This window comes from Eschscholzia californica, unplaced genomic scaffold, assembly GCF_041429995.1.
Source record: "Eschscholzia californica isolate CP2 unplaced genomic scaffold, dmEscCali1.0.p SCAF_4, whole genome shotgun sequence".
NCBI classification, from domain to species: domain Eukaryota; kingdom Viridiplantae; phylum Streptophyta; class Magnoliopsida; order Ranunculales; family Papaveraceae; genus Eschscholzia; species Eschscholzia californica.
Genome location: NW_028238461.1, coordinates 13,421,483 through 13,441,510, shown reverse-complemented (window position 1 = coordinate 13,441,510; position 20,028 = coordinate 13,421,483). Strand labels below are relative to the sequence as shown.

The 20,028-nt window shown below is 37.8% G+C and overlaps 1 protein-coding gene across 1 annotated transcript; it reads left to right on the top strand.

Annotated features, from left to right (window-relative positions):
- The first annotated feature begins 9,729 nt into the window (after nt 1–9,729).
- On the top strand, nt 9,730–13,014 carry LOC147542896 (protein NRT1/ PTR FAMILY 5.8-like). Its single transcript, XM_086637804.1, has 4 exons — nt 9,730–10,071; nt 10,180–10,397; nt 11,426–11,967; nt 12,087–13,014. Exons 1-4 carry the CDS (start codon nt 10,005–10,007, stop codon nt 12,883–12,885), a joined length of 1,626 nt encoding a protein of 541 aa, XP_086493930.1. The 5' UTR covers nt 9,730–10,004; the 3' UTR covers nt 12,886–13,014.
- The last annotated feature ends 7,014 nt before the right edge of the window (nt 13,015–20,028 follow it).

Sequence of the window (20,028 nt, the reverse complement as noted above, 5' to 3'; positions counted from 1 at the left end):
AAAACATATTTCTCAAAAATATGTTTCCCTGGAAAATTTTCAAAATTTTGCATATTCCCTTTAAAATTTCACACCCCGGAAACTATTCCCAAAACGCTGACCTAAAATGGCCGCGGCTTTGGGGAATAAAGAAAATTCTCCGGGGAATAAAGATTTTTCTTAAAACTAGTCAAATAAGATTGACTTTTTATGTTTCTTTTTAGGGTTAATTCCGTTTTGGCCCCCATATTGTGACCAACTCACCGTTTTGGCCCCCAATTGTGTCCGGCAGTTCGTTTTGGCCCCAATTTCCTATTTGGCCCCACCATATTTTTGTAAGCTTCTCCATTATACCCTTATGGCAAATTCGTAATTTAAATGTGTTTTCTTTCTCTTTGTCCACCTCACCAAGCAATTTCCACGTCACATTTGTCCACATAAGGTCGCCGGAAAATGTCGCCGGAAAATGTCGCCGGCGACATCATTTCCGGCGACCACCATTTTTTTTTTTTTTTTTTTTTTAACTTCTTCTTCTCCAACCATCTCCTTCTTCTTCTCCAACCATCTCCTTCTTCTTCTCCAACCATCTCCTTCTTCTTCTCCAACCATCTCCTTCCTTCTTCTTCTCTCTCTCTCTCCTTCTTCTTCTCTCTCTCCTTCTTCTTCTCTCTCTCCTTCTTCTTCTCTCTCTCCTTCTTCTTCTCTCTCTCTTCCCCTCTTCTCTCTCTCTCCCTCTTCTCTCTCTGTTAGGTTTCCGGCGAAGGGAAACCCTTCGCCGGAAACCGTCTGGATTTTCCAGACGAAGAGGGGTTCCTCTTCGTCTGGAAAATCCAGACGAAGAGGGGTCCTCTTCGTCTGGAAAATCCAGACGAAGAGGGGTTCCTCTTCGTCTGGAAAATCCAGACGAAGAGGGGTTCCTCTTCGTCTGGAAATTCCAGACGAAGAGGGGTTCCTCTTCGTCTGGAAATTCCAGACGAAGAGGGGTTCCTCTTCGTCTGGAAATTTCCAGACGAAGAGGGGTCTGGATCTGGGGTTTTCCCCAGATCCAGACGGTTTCCGGCGAAGGGTTTCCCTTCGCCGGAAACCTAACAGAGAGAGAAGAGGGGGAGAGAGAGAGAAGAGGGGAAGAGAGAGAGAAGAAGAAGGAGAGAGAGAAGAAGAAGGAGAAAGAGAGAGAAGAAGAAGGAAGGAGATGGTTGGAGAAGAAGAAGGAGATGGTTGGAGAAGAAGAAGTTAAAAAAAAAAAAAAAAAAAATGGTGGTCGCCGGAAATGATGTCGCCGGCGACATTTTCCGGCGACCTTATGTGGACAAATGTGACGTGGAAATTGCTTGGTGAGGTGGACAAAGAGAAAGAAAACACATTTAAATTACGAATTTGCCATAAGGGTATAATGGAGAAGCTTACAAAAATATGGTGGGGCCAAATAGGAAATTGGGGCCAAAACGAACTGCCGGACACAATTGGGGGCCAAAACGGTGAGTTGGTCACAATATGGGGGCCAAAACGGAATTAACCCTTCTTTTTATTGCTAAGGGGCTTCTAATTTTAGAAGATGCTATAAAAAAGGCTCCTCCATCTCATCACCTCTCTCTGCCACCTAACCTTCTCGCCACCTCATCATCATCTTCTCCGGCGAAGGTCTCCGGCCGGCGACCTTCAAACATAAAAAAAAAAGAAAAAAAAAATTATCTTTTTCCTCTCTCCTCTTTCTCTCTCTAAATTTTTTTTCTCAAAATCACTCTTCTCTCTCTTTCTAGATTTGGTGAACCAGATCTAGAGAGAGAGAAAGAGAAGAGTGATTGTGAGAAAAAAAAAAAATTTAGAGAGAGAAAGAGGAGAGAGGAAAAAGATAATTTTTTTTTTTTTTTTTTTTTTTTATGTTTGAAGGTCGCCGGCCGGCGACCTTCGCCGGAGAAGATGATGATGAGGTGGCGAGAAGGTTAGGTGGCAGAGAGAGGTGATGAGATGAAGGAGAACTTTCAAAAAAATATTTTGTATTCCCTATAAAAATTTATTCCCCGGAGAACTTTAAAAAAAATCTGGATTCCCTCGAGAATTTATTCCCCGGAGAATTTTCTTTATTCCCCAAAGCCGCGACCCCTAAAATAAGACATGATATGGAAATAATTTGAGGAATTAAATCTTTTGGAAAGAAATCTTTAGAATTTAAAAAAAGACTTTCTATAAGCTTAAGATTCATATGATTTACATTAATAACTTTAAGAAAGATTTTATGAAAATAATTTTAGGAATGAAATCATTTTAGAAGAAGTTTTTGGAATTTTAGAAAAAAATTTCTCATAAATGTAAAGACTCCTATGATTTAGATAAGTAACTTTAAGAAAGATTTTTTGAAAAGGTAGGAATATTTTTAGAAATGCAATTTTTGGAAAGAAATCTATGGAATTTTATAAAAGACTTTCTCATTAACTTAAGGTCATGTTTGGCGCGCGGGAATAACGTGGGAATGGTATGTGATTCCCGTGAATCACATTCCAGATCATTGTTTGGCTTGCGAGAATTGTGTGAGCCCGGGAATGTGATTCCCTAAAAAAGGGGTAATAGCAACCCCAGGGGGGAGGTGGGTTTGTGATCCCATTCCCCCGGAATCACATATATATTTATTGACAAATATATCCTTAACAAAATATTGAATTACCAATTCTATTTTTTTGTAAGATTAGGTATTAATAAGTACTATTTATGTTTATGAACAAAATTTAATTTTAGATAAATTTCTATTTAGGTTTACGAACAAAATTTTATTTTAGATAAATTTTTATTAAGATATTTATTCATTATCTAAAAATTCTAACCCATTGATGTATTGTGTTATTATTTCTAGGGGTGGCCCGTGACTAAAGCCACCAAACCGGTCGCTTTGGGCCCCAAATAGTCAAGGGTCTCATGTTTTCTATTTCGTATGTAACTTTCGGAAAACTAATTATAGTTTAAACCAATTTCAACCATTATTTAAGGCGTAGTTTAGTGGTAAAGAGTTTAGATTACGGATAAGAGGTCAAGAGTTCGATTTCTACCCTTTGTATTGTTTAAATTTTATTTATTTTTTTCTAATATCCATTGTATGGGGTCCCAATTTTTAATTTCGCTTTGGGCCTCCGATAAACTTGGGCCGATCTTGTATTTATTTCATATCTACGAATTTGAAAGAATAATACTGATTTTAATATATTACAAAGTTGATGTGTATATTTTATGCTAAAAAAAAAGTTGATGTGTATTTTATGTAGTTTAAATAAGGGTAAAAGTGAAATTTTACAAATATTTACCTTCCTATTCCTATACGAACCAAACACCTAATTAGGAATATGTCAGGAATCAAATTCTCATTACTGGACAAACCAAACATCAAACTACAGTAATCTGATTCCCAAGAATCACGTTACGAGAATGTGATTCTCAGGAATTACATTCCATTCCCGCGTGCCAAAACGGCCTAAAAAGATATACCATCTACTTTAGTCGAAAGGGGAATCCTCTCTCTATAAAAAAAATAAAATAACCGTCTCTCCCTCTCTTTCACCCGTACTCAGATCTACACCTCTTTCCTCTGGCGAAGGGTCCTCCCTTTGCCGGAACCCTTTTATGATTTTTTTGTAGTTTGTTCTCCATCAATAAATAGTTTCTAGAATTGTTTTCCTTCTAAGATTGAGTTTCTAGGGATTGTTTTCTGGACTCACCACACATCGATTCTTTCAATTTGTTAAATAATTTGAAAGATTTAGTAACAGATTGATGGAGTGAGAGAGGAAGAAATGAAGAGAGATTTGGGATTTCTATGGTTCAACAGGAATTGAAACAATAACATTTGGCTGTTTGAAGCTTCTTGAATCTTCGGATCTATCAAGTAACAAGCCTAATTAGAAGGTCTCAAAGACTTGTTCGGCAGTGATGGTGGTGGTTGGCCTTGCGATTTACACTCATTGGCGGCAGTGGTTCTCTCAGTTGGAGCAATTTTAGTATTAATTCTATATTTTTTGTCGACCTTTAGGGTCTGTTCATTCTCGATCTTCAGGATCTCTTGTCGACCTTTAGGGTCTTTTCTTTGAGTCTGTGTCTGGTCAATTTCTTTACCTTCATGAGACACTTTACATTCGAAAGTTCAATGAACTTATCGTATATAACTCTCATGTAATTCTCAAAGAAATAAAAATTATCATCCATGTAACTGATTGAATCACTTATTAATGAAATATGGTTTCGCTTGGTTTCAACAAAAAAAAACTTAAAGATATGCCTATGGAATTTTAAAAAAAATCTAAGAAATTTTAAAAAACAAAGAAAAAAAGAGAAGAAAAAAACGGGTTGAACCCGGGCTTAACCCGCCGAACTCAAATCATAAGCCCAGCCCGGGACCGGAAAGGAATCCGGGTCAACCTGGCCCGTTTTCCATACGGACCGCCCGACCTTTTGAACACCACTGCTCAGAGAGAAGAGATAGAGATAGAAACGAGGAGGTGAGACGAGATAGATGGAGATGACAATTCTGATTTTCCAAAGATATATTGATGCAGGGGCACCCGGCGTGGAGACTATTTCCATGACCGAACCCGGTCATGGACCAACCGGCCGGAGAGAGTAGATTTAGGAAGTCCTTATTTTAGTATGATTATTAGATAAATTAGGTTTAGGAAATTATGCTATTTTAATAATTCCAATAATTGGAAAGGTCCAGATTTGAGTCTAGTTATTTAGGCAGTTGCAGTATTTTAATTATTTAGGAAGTCTAATTCAAGTCTATCTAGGAAAGTCCAGAATCCTATAAAAGGATATCTAGTTTGTCTTTTATTCTCAGATTGAAGAGAAAAACCCCATTGAAGTTAATCCAAGTTTACAGTTTATTCAGTTATTTACAGTTGTTTACAGTTATTTTGATCGTTCTTCGTATTAGTTTAGTTTATTCTTAAAATCCGCTGCGTTCTACATCATGTGGTATTCATAGCCACCAAAATTTTGGGCTAATGATTCTGGAAATTTTTTCCCAGACCAGTTAAATCCATATCAATCGTATTCTATTCGTCAAGATGATTATATTCAATCAGATTGTACTCATCAAGAGATAACGAATCAATGCTCATGTTCATCATGTTTATATGTGAATAATGACTCGTACAATTATCATTGGAATCCGGGAGAAATCGCACGAGAAAATCCTCTACAACCATCTCCTCGTCAATACCAACCGTCACCACCTCCGTACTCTAATCATTCACCACCGCCGAATTCACCACCGTATTCATCATCACCGTCACCAACCCCACAATTGTCTTATACAACTTCACATCCATATTACTCCTATACACCACCTCCGTACTCTTATTCACCATCACCTCCATCTTCTTATACACAACCACCATATTCACAACCTCTTATACCATCTTCGACACCGCTGATGGAACAACAACAACAACAACAACAACAACAACAACAACAACAACAACAACAACAACAACAACAACAACAACAACAACAACAACAGCAACCGCAGCAACAGGAACAACAACAATACATTCATCAACCGTATTCATCACCTATTTTATCATTCCATCAGGAAAAAGAAAAAGAAGAGTATGAAGAAGTTGAAGAAGATGTTCACGAAGAAGACGTCATTAATAAAAACGACCACCACAACCACAATCCTATTATTCCAAGAGAGAGAAATACGAAGGAGAAATCTGAAATCAAAGAAGAGTTTGGGTCGGCAACATCAACCGATGATAATTTTACAGCTTTTGAGGCTATGGAGTCTGCCTTTGATGAAGATACTACAAAGATTGGATTAGCTTGATCGAAAGAGGGTCTTCAAATAGATCAAGAAGGTAGTGTTTATCTTTCTTGGTATGGTCCTACACCTCAGTTGCACATAACTGAACCCAAATTGATCAAGGAGGTTTTTAACAATAGAGATGGAGTATTTGTGAAGAACAAGGATCAAGGATTCTGTAGGAAGCTATTTGGAGATGGGCTTGTGACATCCCAAGGCCGAAATTGGGTCAAGCAACAAAAATTAGCTAACCAAGCATTCTATGCCGAAAGCTTAAAGGGAATGGCTCCTGCCATGATCACATCTGTTGAGTCCGTGTTACAGAGATGGAAGCATGAAGAAGGCAAGGAGACCGAAGTACTCGATGAATATAGGGTTTTCATGTCAGAATTAATATCAAGAACTGCCTTTGGGAGTAGTTACGTTGAAGGAAAGAACAATTTTGAGATGTTGATGAAGTTGACCTCAATTTTATCTTCACATTCATTCAAGGTATGGTTCCCTGGTATTGGAAACGTTTTGCCAACTAAGGGCGAGATCGAAGCAAACAAATTAAAGCAACACATACATGGGGATGATGTTATTGCTGGACGACTTTCGAAAATCATTCCTGGTGTCGGTGGTTTGCTTGTGCAAATTGGACCTAATTTGTACCAGTTGTTCATTACGACAGATCAATCAAATATGGTTGCTTTATGCCATATTTCAGAGCATGGAGAATTGATCCTTTGCGTATCTGGTTCATTACTAAGCTCGGTGCATGATATTTGTAGTGTTGGTTTGAAGTCAGAAACAACGGAATTTGTACCCGTTAAATTCATGAACGAAGGAAGGGAGGTCGAAGCGGAACACCTCAGGTTTGTATGCTTTGCAACTGACAGAATTGACAAACATATTGATTTTGACCAGTCAAATAACATAAGCCTGTTCATTGACGCCCCTATCATGTTCGATAATAAGCTTCTTAGAAAGATCACAGTGTTCAGTATCCTTGTTATATTCTCTTTTGCCCTACGTAAACCTGTGATCGACAAAATTTGTTCGTGTGATATGATGGTTCAGAAAGTAACTCTATTTCAGAGTATTGATCGAGTTAAAATATATAAACTACATGAAGCCGAACGTGGAAAAGTATTTTTTGAGTGTCCTATCCCTGCCAAAGGATTCAACCTCGAAACCATATTTGAAGTTGGTTACGTTTATACTTTGGTTCTTAATGACGACTTTTGGGAAGATGGCGAGATGATTCTTCTTGATTCCCTAAAGTTAATATTGCGAGATTCAATGGCTTATGAGATTGGGATTGAAGTTGGCGATTTCTGGCAGATTAGTGTCCATCAGTTTCATTGTAAAATTCATTCAAAGTGGGAATTACGGATCGCCACGGCAGAATTCAGCGTGTACAGGTGGATCACATTGTTTTCTTCGTCGAAACGGTTCGGGACGAACCTCTTGAGGGAAGGGGATGCTGATGCAGGGGCACCCGGCGTGGAGACTATTTCCATGACCGAACCCGGTCATGGACCAACCGGCCGGAGAGAGTAGATTTAGGAAGTCCTTATTTTAGTATGATTATTAGATAAATTAGGTTTAGGAAATTATGTTATTCTAATAATTCCAATAATTGGAAAGGTCCAGATTTGAGTCTAGTTATTTAGGCAGTTGCAGTATTTTAATTATTTAGGAAGTCTAATTCAAGTCTATCTAGGAAAGTCCAGAATCCTATAAAAGGATATCTAGTTTGTCTTTTATTCTCAGATTGAAGAGAAAAACCCCATTGAAGTTAATCAAAGTTTACAGTTTATTCAGTTATTTACAGTTGTTTACAGTTATTTTGATCGTTCTTCGTATTAGTTTAGTTTATTCTTAAAATCCGCTGCGTTCTACATCATATATGTTCATCTTAAGTGATTAAACATGGGTCTATTTTGAGAGGGACAACCGGACAAGGTCCATTCAATAGGACTATCTCTCTCTCTATGTATATAGAGACACATGTTTATATGCATAGAGAGGGTATCATACTTTTTATTAGTTTCTATTCAAAGGTTTGTTTATAAATCTAACTAAGTCACATGAAACATACCCTCATTAGCACTACATCTAAGATAATCAAAGTAAAAGCTAGAGAAAGAAAGGAGAAACAAGAACATGATTATTTTAATCAAACATGCATAGTTGTTGCTTCATGACACAAAATTTGAAGATACGAGTATAGAGAGATGAGAAGTTAATGAGAAGCTTCAAGACAAAACATGAAAACAGAAAGTAACTTTCCCACTTAAGTTTGTTTGTTTTTTTCCTTACTAACTTCAGCCTTAGTGGCAAGTCTTTACCTAACCTTTTGTGTGATGCCATTGCCCTATCACCACACTAAAAACCCATTACTTCTTAAATTTTTCTTTCTCATGCTCTCTCTTCAAAGTGAAATCCTACTAGGCAACCACTAAAAACCTTTTAATTTTTCTATAATATAGGAAATGTCTTCTTGACCATTTAACGACATCTACAAATTGATTATATTATATTATATCATATTATATTAAGTAGTCATCATTCTATCAAACAACAAATTACCCCCTCACTCACAATAGAATATGAATTTTTACAGTCATTATATAAGCGAGGACGAAAACAGAATATCTGAAATTACTTTTAAACTTTTTTGTAATTAAGCCTGATATACATATCATTACTGTAAATTTGTCGGACCTACAAGTCAATCTTGTTTAATTTCGTCGATCAACTTCAATTTAATAATTTATCCAACTTTTGTAAGTGCTCCCTTTCTCGGAGGCATCAAATCACCATTTAAACTAATTAAATCACAAATCAAACTAACTATTTCGTTTAATACTCCTATTAAATAAAAGGGAGATGCTAGCAGAGCCGTGCCTGACAATTTAGGGGCCCAGTGCTGAACTTAATTTGGGCCTTATATATAGATGCGAGTTAAAAAAACATTACACTCGAAGTAAAAATACAAATTTAAAATAATGTACCTGTAATTTTTTTAGTAAATCGTTATTGAATTCAAACTCAATAAATGACAGTTCTTTTTTTTTTTTTTTTTTTTTTTGAGAATTCGACTACGATCTACGTTAGTCGTTACAAGGCATCGATGCATCATGGAGATGTAATAAGCACGATAACCACCTAATTCAAACACAACAAATGATAGTTCGATTTGATTGGTCTAACATTTCTCCAAATAGAGTTTTCCTTGATTTATATAGACTTTTAATCGAGATTGGAAACCCGTTTCTTTCTCACACATGAATCCAAAATTAGACAATAGAGAGATATGAAATGTACACAGAGGGAGAGAGAAAAAATTTGCCAGAGAAGAATGTATAGAGAGACATAAAAAATATCGCAAGATAAAGATTTGCATGAAATGGATGAGATTTTGGGAGGCCTAACTGCCCAAGTAGAATAGATATTCTACACTATGAAGAGTTGGCTCTTATTCAAAAAACAAAAATAGGTATGCTCTTTGTAGGGTTCAAACCCAGAACCAAGCGTTTTAAGTTCCAACAACTTCACCATTGTGCCATAGTAACTTTGTTGTTGAATGATTACGTGCCTATTTACTAGTAATAACTAGACCGACCCTATGTACTTCTAAAAAAGTAGGCCCCTTGTGGTGGGGGGCCTGTGCGGGCGCACGGGCCGCACCCCCCACCACACGGCCCTGGATGCTAGAATTACTTAGAGGATGACATAAATAGTAGTTTACAAGTATAGCTCTTGCAAGAATATATTGTCAATGATAGACGACTGAGAAGTCAAGGTCGGAAATGATTGATATCAGATCCTATAGTCAGAATTTCGAGTGCAAATCTAGATCTCACTTTAAAATGTTCAAAATCCTAGTCGTTTATTACCGATTTTGGTCTGGTATCAGTTCCCATTTTTGTTTTGACATAATGACATTGATGTATCACAATGACAACATATTTGAGTGAGAGGGAGAGAGAGAGGGATACAAGGATATCAAATTAATATATTTTTGTAGTGTTTGGATTTAATTATTTTCACTTTTCCAAGTGTATTATCTACCCTTTACCCATTACAAGGAAATCCCATATGACCCATGCATCTATTTATTCAGTTTAAAATGATATCAAACTGCTGAAAGGGGTTTCATTTCATTTTCATTTGCATTCTCCAATTACTTCTTTCATTTTCTTCTTGATCACCCTAGCCTTTTCTTGTTCATAACTTAGCTTCCAATATGTTAGGAGAAGAAGAAGGAATATCATCAACTAAAGGGCTAAACAAGTCTTGTATTCTTGTTATAGGTAAGCGTTTCGAACAACTATGTGCTATAATATTTTGTTTTGAAACAGTACACTGAGAGAAGATTGAGATGATCTTCGGTTAATGGTTATTATAATGTTGATATGTAGTGGTGGCGGGGGTGGAGAGGTTTGCCTTCAAAGGGGTCGCATCGAACTTAGTGACATATCTAACCGAGGTGGTCAAGTTGAGCAACTCATCCGCGGCAAAAACGGTGAATAATTGGTGTGGTGTGTCATTTTTGCTACCATTGTTTGGAGCATTTCTTGCAGATTCTTATTTGGATAGATATTCAACAATCTTATTCTCTTCTTTTCTTTACATTGGGGTAAGTAACTATCTACTTTTTAGTATACATTATTGATCCCCATGCCATTTTCTTATTCACAAGTCACAACATAATCGAAGTTATTCGATAAATTCTAAGCTATGTTATAGTTTAGGGTTTTCTTTCTCGAGAGAACATAGAACCGAACGGAAGAAAATGAATTCAAACTTATCCTACTACCACTACTTAATGTTGAATATACAGTCTATCTCTTTTTCTTTGATCATCTCTACAGAGGAGAAAATAAATAATTTAGGGGTTTCTTTCTCTCCTATGCTAGAAAAAGATATAAAACTTATGAATCACCATTAAATTGATGCTTATCTTGAGTCATTTATGAGTTCTCAAGAACTTGCAAAGTTTTAGAAAATGGAGGTTACTTTTCATATGATGACATGAGTCATGAACCATAATAAAGCAAACAGAATTACCGTCAAATAATTGAGTTTTTGGTTACACTTCTTAAAATGTAATGACACTTTTTGTGTGTCGGTTAATGGCTCTTTTACGTATCTGAGAAACCACATGCGTGTCGAAATACCATATGATAAAAAAACACTTGAAGAAGAAGAATTCATTCCAAATATTTATATTACAGAGTTGACATATTCTTGACAAAACTTGTGGATTTCTTACTCATTCCACTTGGTTGGCATATAATCTTAATAGTAATCCCACTAACTATTAGTCACTAAGTTTCAATTTAGGTGCTTCATAGCATCTTAAGAACTATTAGTTCGCTTAAGAAGACTCAAATTAGGTCAAATGACATGGACTAGGTCACCAGGTGTTGTCTATAACCGAACCCATTGCTCCATGTAACCATATTTTAGAAGATTTCGATTCAGCGAAGAAATATTGTTAACAATTCAAAACCCCCTCCCAATTATCCAATACATATGTGTGTGTGCGCGAGCTTGTGTTGGTTTCTGAATTTTAACATCAATAAATTCCAATAATAACTACAATGAACGTAAACTAATAATGTTTTCTTTTTCGATTGATCGACTTGTAATACTACTTTGAAGGGGCTTGGAGCATTGACATCAACAGCAATGGTTTGGGAATGGAAAACTAATAGTCATCCTCAAAGTAGTACATCAATAGCATTGTCTTGTTCAACACTTCTTTGGTCTCTTCTTCTAATTTCTTTAGGTCAAGGTGGATATAATCCATGCTTACAAGCATTTGGAGCAGATCAACTTGAACTTAATCAAGAACAAGATGATGGTGAAGATAGTCAAAATTCAAATAATGTGAAGAAAAGTTCCTTCTTTAAATGGTGGTATTTTGGTATATGTAGTGGGAGTATGTTGGGTGTTTCATTAATGTCTTATATTCAAGATACATTAGGTTGGGGACTTGGGTTTGCTATACCAACTATTGCCATGGCTATTTCTGTCTCACCTTTCTCACGTGGGACTAAATTTTATACTATTCACAAGAACTCCCATCCTGCAGGAAACAAGTCTATTAAGAAGTTAATCCACTCCATTAAGACTACTGCATCAAAGATATTGAATAAGAACATCACTTTACCTTCAAAATTGTCGGACGTTGTCGAGCTCGAGTAAGTCTCTCTCTCTCTCTGTCTATCTCTCTACACACACACACACACACACACACACACACACACATATATATATAACAGGATGAATCTCTAATCGAAACCATGTCTGGTCTTTATAGGCTTCAAGAAAAACCACTCTGTTTCCAAGATTCTGAACAGAGCATCTCTATCGACAAGATTTCTAATAGTGTCGAAGATCCTATTCAAGAAACAAAATCGATACTGAGGCTTATGCCAATATGGGTAACACTACTAATGTTTGCCATAATCTTCCAACAACCTGCAACTTTCTTCACCAAACAAGGCGTAACAATGAAAAGAAACATCGGTGACCATTTCATGATCCCTCCTGCTACACTACAAATAGCAATTAACATATCGGTACTACTTCTAATGCCTTTCTATGACAAGATAGTTGTTCCCATTTATCGAATCATTACCGGGAAAGATAGAAGGATCAATGTAATGGAAAGGATGGGTTTTGGTATGTTTTTATCGACTATCGCTATGGCAATTGCAGCAATTGTAGAAACAAAAAGACTCGAAATTAGTCGAAAATCACCACTTCCGTCGTTAAGTATTTTTTGGTTGCTTCCTCAGTATATACTTTTGGGGTTTTCCGATGTTTTTACTGTCGTAGGAATGCAAGAATTCTTCTACACCGAAGTCCCTAATAAGATGAAAACTATGGGAATGGCTTTACATCTAAGTGTATTTGGAATTGGAAGCTTTCTAAGTGCATTTCTAATATCTTTGATTGAGTTATTCACAAGTGATAGTGAAGGTAAACATAGTTGGTTCTCCGATAATATGAGAGAAGCTAGACTTGATAATTTCTACTGGATTCTAGCTTTGTTAAGTGCTTTGAGCTTGTTTTTCTTTATAGTTTTATGTAAATATTATAATAGAGTGAATTAAATACTGAAATACAAAATCGGAACCTTCAAATTACGTTTAGTTTCTTCATAGGCCTAGTAGTTTTATGAAGTTATAGGTGTTTATTTGTAATCGATTGTGAGTTATAATACATTTATTTCTTCTTTCTCATATTGAATTATAATGAGTAAGTTATAATATATTTATTTCATCTTTCTCATATTGAATTATAATGAGTAAAAAGTTATAACTATCTAACCATGGTTCCACAAGAATCCCGTGGCGGCTAGCTAAACGAGTGTCCATGTCTCTCACTATGTCAAGAAAATGCTGGCTATAGAAAGTAACTCTATGGATGTTGTTGTTGGAATAGGAGCCTATTTTGGCTCGATCCGACTCGTCAAACTCAGAAACGGAACGCGCCATTGCGTTCGTCTCGTCGAGCTCTTCAATTTAGAGCCAAGAATCACTCAAATCCGATTCCGGATGAATGAGAAATTCAAGGTTAAAGTTTGAACGAAGATCGGTTGAAATAGGTACTAAATCGTCAAAAAGGACAAGTCAAGTTGAGGGGCATTTGCGCGAAGAGGACGCGCGCCAATCTGGACGGTCAGCGTTCATCGCGCGGGATTTCGCGCGATCCGACAGCTGGCGTACGCTCCGCGCGCGGGCACGCGTCTGGCTACGATCTAACGGTCGTTTGGATCAACTGTGGGACAGTTTCGGGTTAATCCTACGGATCAGATTCTGGCCGAGTTTTTGAGCTGAATCTGAGGGCCTAAAATCCACCCGAAAAACCCAGTTATATAACCAACTCTTCTCATAGAGTTGTGTCCCTAAAACCAAGAGTTTTGTCCCCAAAACTCTAGAGATGTGTCCCAAAAGTTTATACCTATTCAATTCCTATAAATACCACCCAAACTCACTTCATTTTTCATCAATTCAATTCATTCTCTTCTTCTCTTCCCTTCTAACAATTAGAGGTTCTGGTTAGCCTAGAATATCTAATTAAAGAAGTATTTTCTAGAGGTTCTGGTTAGACTAGAATATCTGGAAAAGGAAGAAAGAAGTCTCGAGTGAAATTTGAATTTCAGAAGCATCTAGAAGATCATCCGCATTAGTCCAAGAGCTCATAATACTGACAAAGGTTCGTCCGCTTTCAGAATATAGAAGTACCATCTTAAAATTCTGAAAGGTTAGTCGTTGTATCCCGAAGGCATTCACCCTAACGTTTGGTACTGTTACGGGGGTGTAAAATGTCTTAAGGAAAGAGAATCTATTCTCGCCTCGACTACATTATCCGAAAGAAGGAACATTGATTAATCATTATTCCTTATTAGTTTATCTCTCTATAAGTTAGAGAAAGGAAACTCTGTCTAAATTAAGCCAAGACAGAGAGAAATCGACTTATCGATTAATAACCAGAGAACAACAATCTTAAGACATTTTATAGCGATTAATTCTCTGGTTATAAGATATTAATTTGGTATACTTTCTGTGTGTTTCAGAAAAGGAAATGGCACGAACAAGAACCACTCTACGAGTTATTCCGCCTAACACAAACAATGGGGAAAAACCAGAGAAGTTCAAGGGAACTGACTTCAACCGATGGAAGTTGAAGATGATGTTCTACCTAACGACATTGGGTCTGGTTAAATACTTAACCGAAGAGAGACCCACCCATGCAGAAATAGAGGATGAGGCACAACGTACTGCTGAAATAGATGCATGGAAACAAGAAGACTTCTTGTGCAAGAACTATATCCTGAACAGTTTAGATGACGGACTCTATAATCTATATTCGGTTATAGAAACGTCTAAACAACTGTGGGACACCCTTATCAATAAGTATAAGACTGAAAAGGCGGGTGTCAAAAAGTTCATCGTGGGACGATTCTTGGACTACAAGATGACTGATTCAAAACCAGTTATGACCCAAGTCCAGGAACTACAGAGTCTTCTACAGGAACTACAGGCAGAGAACATGATAACGAATGAACCTTTCCAGGTCCGAGCTCTGATTGAAAAATTACCCACGGGGTGGAAAGACTTCAAAAATTATCTCCGCCACAAGAATAAGGATATGAGCCTTGAAGAACTCATCCTAAAGCTTCGAATCGAAGAGGACAGTCGCACTGCCGAGAAGAACTCTGAAAGACTCTCGAATGTGAACGTCGTAGAGACTGGTCCAAGTAAGAAGCGTAAGCATCTGTCTAAAGACGGAGGAAAGCCAAAGAAAAAGACGAGGTTCGGCCAATGCTACAACTGTGGCAAACGAGGTCATATGGCAAAGGATTGTCGTTCCAAAACCGGCAAAAGACATAAGAAGCCGAATGACCAAGCCTCGCTGATAGAAGATACCGAAACTCAGAATCTATGTGCTATGGTTACTGAAGCCGAAGAAGTGACTGAGAAACTTCAGAACTTGAACCTCTGTGCAGTGGTATCTGAAGTCAACCTGGTTAACAACCAGAGAGAGTGGTGGGTCGACACCGGAGCAACTCGTCACATTTGTGGTGACAAAGGCCTCTTCTCCTCTTATAACGAAATAAGTGAAGGAGAAACCCTGTTCATGGGAAACGACTCAACCACCCAGGTCAGAGGAAAAGGGAAGATCATACTAAAGTTCACTTCAGGTAAGGAAGTAACTTTGAACGATGTACTTCATGCTCCAGATATCCGAAAGAATCTGGTTTCTGGTTCTCTTCTAAGTAAGAATGGGTTCAAACTAGTCTTTGAGTCAAACAACTTCGTCTTGTCTAAGAATGGGATGTATGTTGGGAAGGGCTACTTATGTGGGGGGTTATTTAAACTAAATGTAACCTCTGTAACGCCAAAGGCGTCTATTATTATTAATAAAATTAATAATTTCGTTTATATTGCTGAGTCCTTTAATATTTGGCATGAAAGACTAGGACATGTGAATAACAAGTCATTAAAGAAATTAATGAACTTAGAGTTAATTCCGAAAGTCGAAATTGATTCAAAACAAACATGTCAAACATGTGTAGAATCAAAGATGACTAAGACATCGTTCAAATCAATAGAACGAGACACAGAACCTCTAGATTTAATTCACAGTGATATTTGTGACTTAAAGATGGTTCAAACCAGAGGTGGTAAAAAGTACTTCATCACTTTTATCGATGACTCCACTCGGTTTTGTTATGTTTACTTACTAAGGAGTAAGGATGAAGCAATCGATAAGTTCGGGCTTTATAAAACCGAAGTGGAAACTCAACTTAATAAAAAGATTAAGGCTTTGAGAAGCGATCGAGGTGGAGAGTATGAATCTCCTTTCGCCGAGATATGTGCGAAGAATGGCATAGTTCATCAAACGACGGCTCCTTATACACCTCAACAAAATGGTGTAGCAGAACGGAAAAACAGAACATTAAAAGAAATGATGAACGCTTTCTTAATAAGTTCTGGTTTACCTCAGAACTTGTGGGGGGAGGCGATATTATCGGCTAATCACTTATTAAATAAGTTACCCCATAGAAAAACCGGTAAAATTCCATATGAATTATGGAAGGGAAGGATGCCATCCTTTAAATACACGAAAGTGTGGGGGTGTCTGGCAAAGGTATTAGTTCCTCCTCCTAAACGGGTCAAGATAGGACCTAAAACTGTGGACTGTGTATACATAGGGCCTGCAATAAATAGTGGCGCCTATAGATTTCTAGTACAGAAGTCTGAAATCGAAGATATACACGTAAACACCATTCTGGAATCGAGAGATGCTAAGTTCTTTGAACACATCTTTCCTTTCAAACAGAATTCAGAAGTCTCATCTGAAAGTAGAAAACGTGTAAGAGATGAGGAAGAGGAAAATCTAGAAACATCTAAAGAAGATGATATGGAAATCGAGGAAACAACACTCGAACCTCGAAGAGGCAAAAGGACAAAGAAAGCTAAGACATTTGGTCCTGATTTTCTAACCTATATGGTAGAAAATGAACCTCAAACTTTCACAGAAGCAATGGCTACTCCAGAAGCTCCATTCTGGAAAGAGGCTGTTAATAGTGAAATAGAATCCATCATGCAAAATCATACATGGGAGCTAGTAGACCTCCCACCGGATTGCAAGCCTCTAGGCTGCAAATGGATTTTCAAAAGAAAATTGAAAACAGATGGATCTATAGACAAGTATAAAGCAAGACTTGTCGCAAAGGGATTCCGACAAAAAGAAGGGTTAGATTACTTCGACACCTATTCTCCAGTTAGTCGAATCACCTCAATAAGAGTGTTAGTAGCTATAGCATCCTTATATAATCTAGAAATTCATCAGATGGATGTGAAAACCGCTTTCTTAAACGGACAACTCGAAGAAGAGATATATATGAACCAACCAGAAGGGTTCATAGCTCCGGGTCAAGAAAAGAAAGTGTGTAGGTTAGTGAAATCACTATATGGGCTAAAACAAGCTCCAAAGCAGTGGCACTTAAAGTTTGATGACACATTATTATCAAACGGATTTAAGATCAACGAATGTGATAAAAGTGTCTATACAAAGGTAACTGCTAAAGGATGTGTTATTCTATGTTTGTATGTGGATGACATGCTAATTATGGGAAATAATTTAGATGTCATCAATACAACTAAAAAGATGCTTTCGAAAACTTTCGACATGAAAGATTTAGGGAAAGCGGAAGTCATTCTTGGAATTAAGGTTTCCAAGACGGCTGAAGGGATAAGTTTATCTCAAACGCATTACGTTGAGAAAATCTTAGAAAAATTCAGCAAAGATGACCTCAAAGTGGCGAATACTCCGATAGATCCAAGTATTCACTTAATGAAGAATACAGGGAGCGCAGTAAGACAATTAGAGTACTCTCGGATTATTGGAAGTCTGATGTACCTAATGAACTGTACTCGACCAGACATAGCCTACTCAGTTAGTAAGCTAAGTAGATTTACGAGTAACCCGAATAACACACATTGGAACGCCATAACGAGAGTGTTACGGTATCTAAGAAAGACGAAGGAGTACGGACTCCATTATACCACATATCCCGCAGTCTTAGAGGGATATGCAGATGCAAATTGGATATCAGATACCGACGACACTAAGTCAACTAGTGGATATGTGTTTACACTGGGAGGGGCTGCCATATCTTGGAAATCTTCGAAGCAAACGTGCATTGCTCGATCAACAATGGATTCAGAATTCATTGCTCTAGATAAAGCAGGGGAAGAAGCAGAATGGCTGCGACAATTCCTTGAAGATATTCCAATATGGCCAAAGCCGGTGCCTGCAATCAACATACACTGCGATAACCAAGCAGCGATTGCACTGGCACAAAGCAAGATGTACAACGGTAAGTCTCGACACATTCCTCGGAGACATAATACCGTTAAGCAACTTCTCTCTGAAGGGATCATAACTATAAATTATATAAGATCCAAAGATAACCTAGCGGATCCATTTACAAAAGGGTTATCTAGAGAGTTAGTAGTTGCATCATCAAGGGGAATGGGGCTAACGCCTAAAGTAAATGAGTAAAGGCATGGTGAAACCCTACCTAGATGACTGGAGATCCCACGATCTAGGTTCAAAGGGCAACTGAAGCTATATCCTGACTCGACAGTAACACTGTAAGAGATCTCTATCTCTTACCCATTCCTAGGATGACAACAGTGTTACCTGCATTGAGAGGTTAAGCATTAAGCTTTTAATGAATCCGAAAACTTAGAACTTGATTCTAACGTGAGGTATAGCAGGATACCTTATTACGGATAACCTATATGTGTGTGAATTGATGCCGGTTCTATGGGAAGGTCGTCTAGGCCGACTTCTCTAAAGCACATACGAAATCGGGAATGTTCAGGGCCGAAATGAACACAACCGAGAACCTAAGTTAGTAAGGGATTAGCTGTGTGATAGCTATTTTGGATTACAATTCCCAGGACTCAGTTCAAGACGTAAAGTTCACTGCCATCCTTGTAGACCTTGTAGTTATTCACTAGGAAAGGTTCAAAGTCGAAAGACTACCTTCTTCCGATGCAGCGAAGTTCCGCTTATGAGCTCTGTCAGTGTTAGTCTGTCAGTATAGTATGTATGCATATATCATAGCATAAAACCTCAAATTTTCATTCATGTGGGGGATTGTTGGAATCGGAGCCTATTTTGGCTAGAGCCGACTCGTCAAACTCAGAAACGGAACGCGCCATTGCGTTCGTCTCGTCGAGCTCTTCAATTTAGAGCCAAGAATCACTCAAATCCGATTCCGGATGAATGAGAAATTCAAGGTTAAAGTTTGAACGAAGATCGGTTGAAATAGGTACTAAATCGTCAAAAAGGACAAGTCAAGTTGAGGGGCATTTGCGCGAAGAGGACGCGCGCCAATCTGGACGGTCAGCGTTCATCGCGCGGGATTTCGCGCGATCCGACAGCTGGCGTACGCTCCGCGCGCGGGCACGCGTCTGGCTACGATCTAACGGTCGTTTGGATCAACTGTGGGACAGTTTCGGGTTAATCCTACGGATCAGATTCTGGCCGAGTTTTTGAGCTGAATCTGAGGGCCTAAAATCCACCCGAAAAACCCAGTTATATAACCAACTCTTCTCATAGAGTTGTGTCCCTAAAACCAAGAGTTTTGTCCCCAAAACTCTAGAGATGTGTCCCAAAAGTTTATACCTATTCAATTCCTATAAATACCACCCAAACTCACTTCATTTTTCATCAATTCAATTCATTCTCTTCTTCTCTTCCCTTCTAACAATTAGAGGTTCTGGTTAGCCTAGAATATCTAATTAAAGAAGTATTTTCTAGAGGTTCTGGTTAGACTAGAATATCTGGAAAAGGAAGAAAGAAGTCTCGAGTGAAATTTGAATTTCAGAAGCATCTAGAAGATCATCCGCATTAGTCCAAGAGCTCATAATACTGACAAAGGTTCGTCCGCTTTCAGAATATAGAAGTACCATCTTAAAATTCTGAAAGGTTAGTCGTTGTATCCCGAAGGCATTCACCCTAACGTTTGGTACTGTTACGGGGGTGTAAAATGTCTTAAGGAAAGAGAATCTATTCTCGCCTCGACTACATTATCCGAAAGAAGGAACATTGATTAATCATTATTCCTTATTAGTTTATCTCTCTATAAGTTAGAGAAAGGAAACTCTGTCTAAATTAAGCCAAGACAGAGAGAAATCGACTTATCGATTAATAATCAGAGAACAACAGTT

Coding starts and splice junctions, on each gene's coding strand:
- LOC147542896 (XM_086637804.1), top strand. CDS start 10,005: ATGTTAGGAGAAGAAGAAGGAATATCATCAACTAAAGGGCTAAACAAG. Junction 10,072..10,179: donor GTCTTGTATTCTTGTTATAG/GTAAGCGTTTCG, acceptor GTTGATATGTAG/TGGTGGCGGGGGTGGAGAGG. Junction 11,968..12,086: donor TCGGACGTTGTCGAGCTCGA/GTAAGTCTCTCT, acceptor TGGTCTTTATAG/GCTTCAAGAAAAACCACTCT.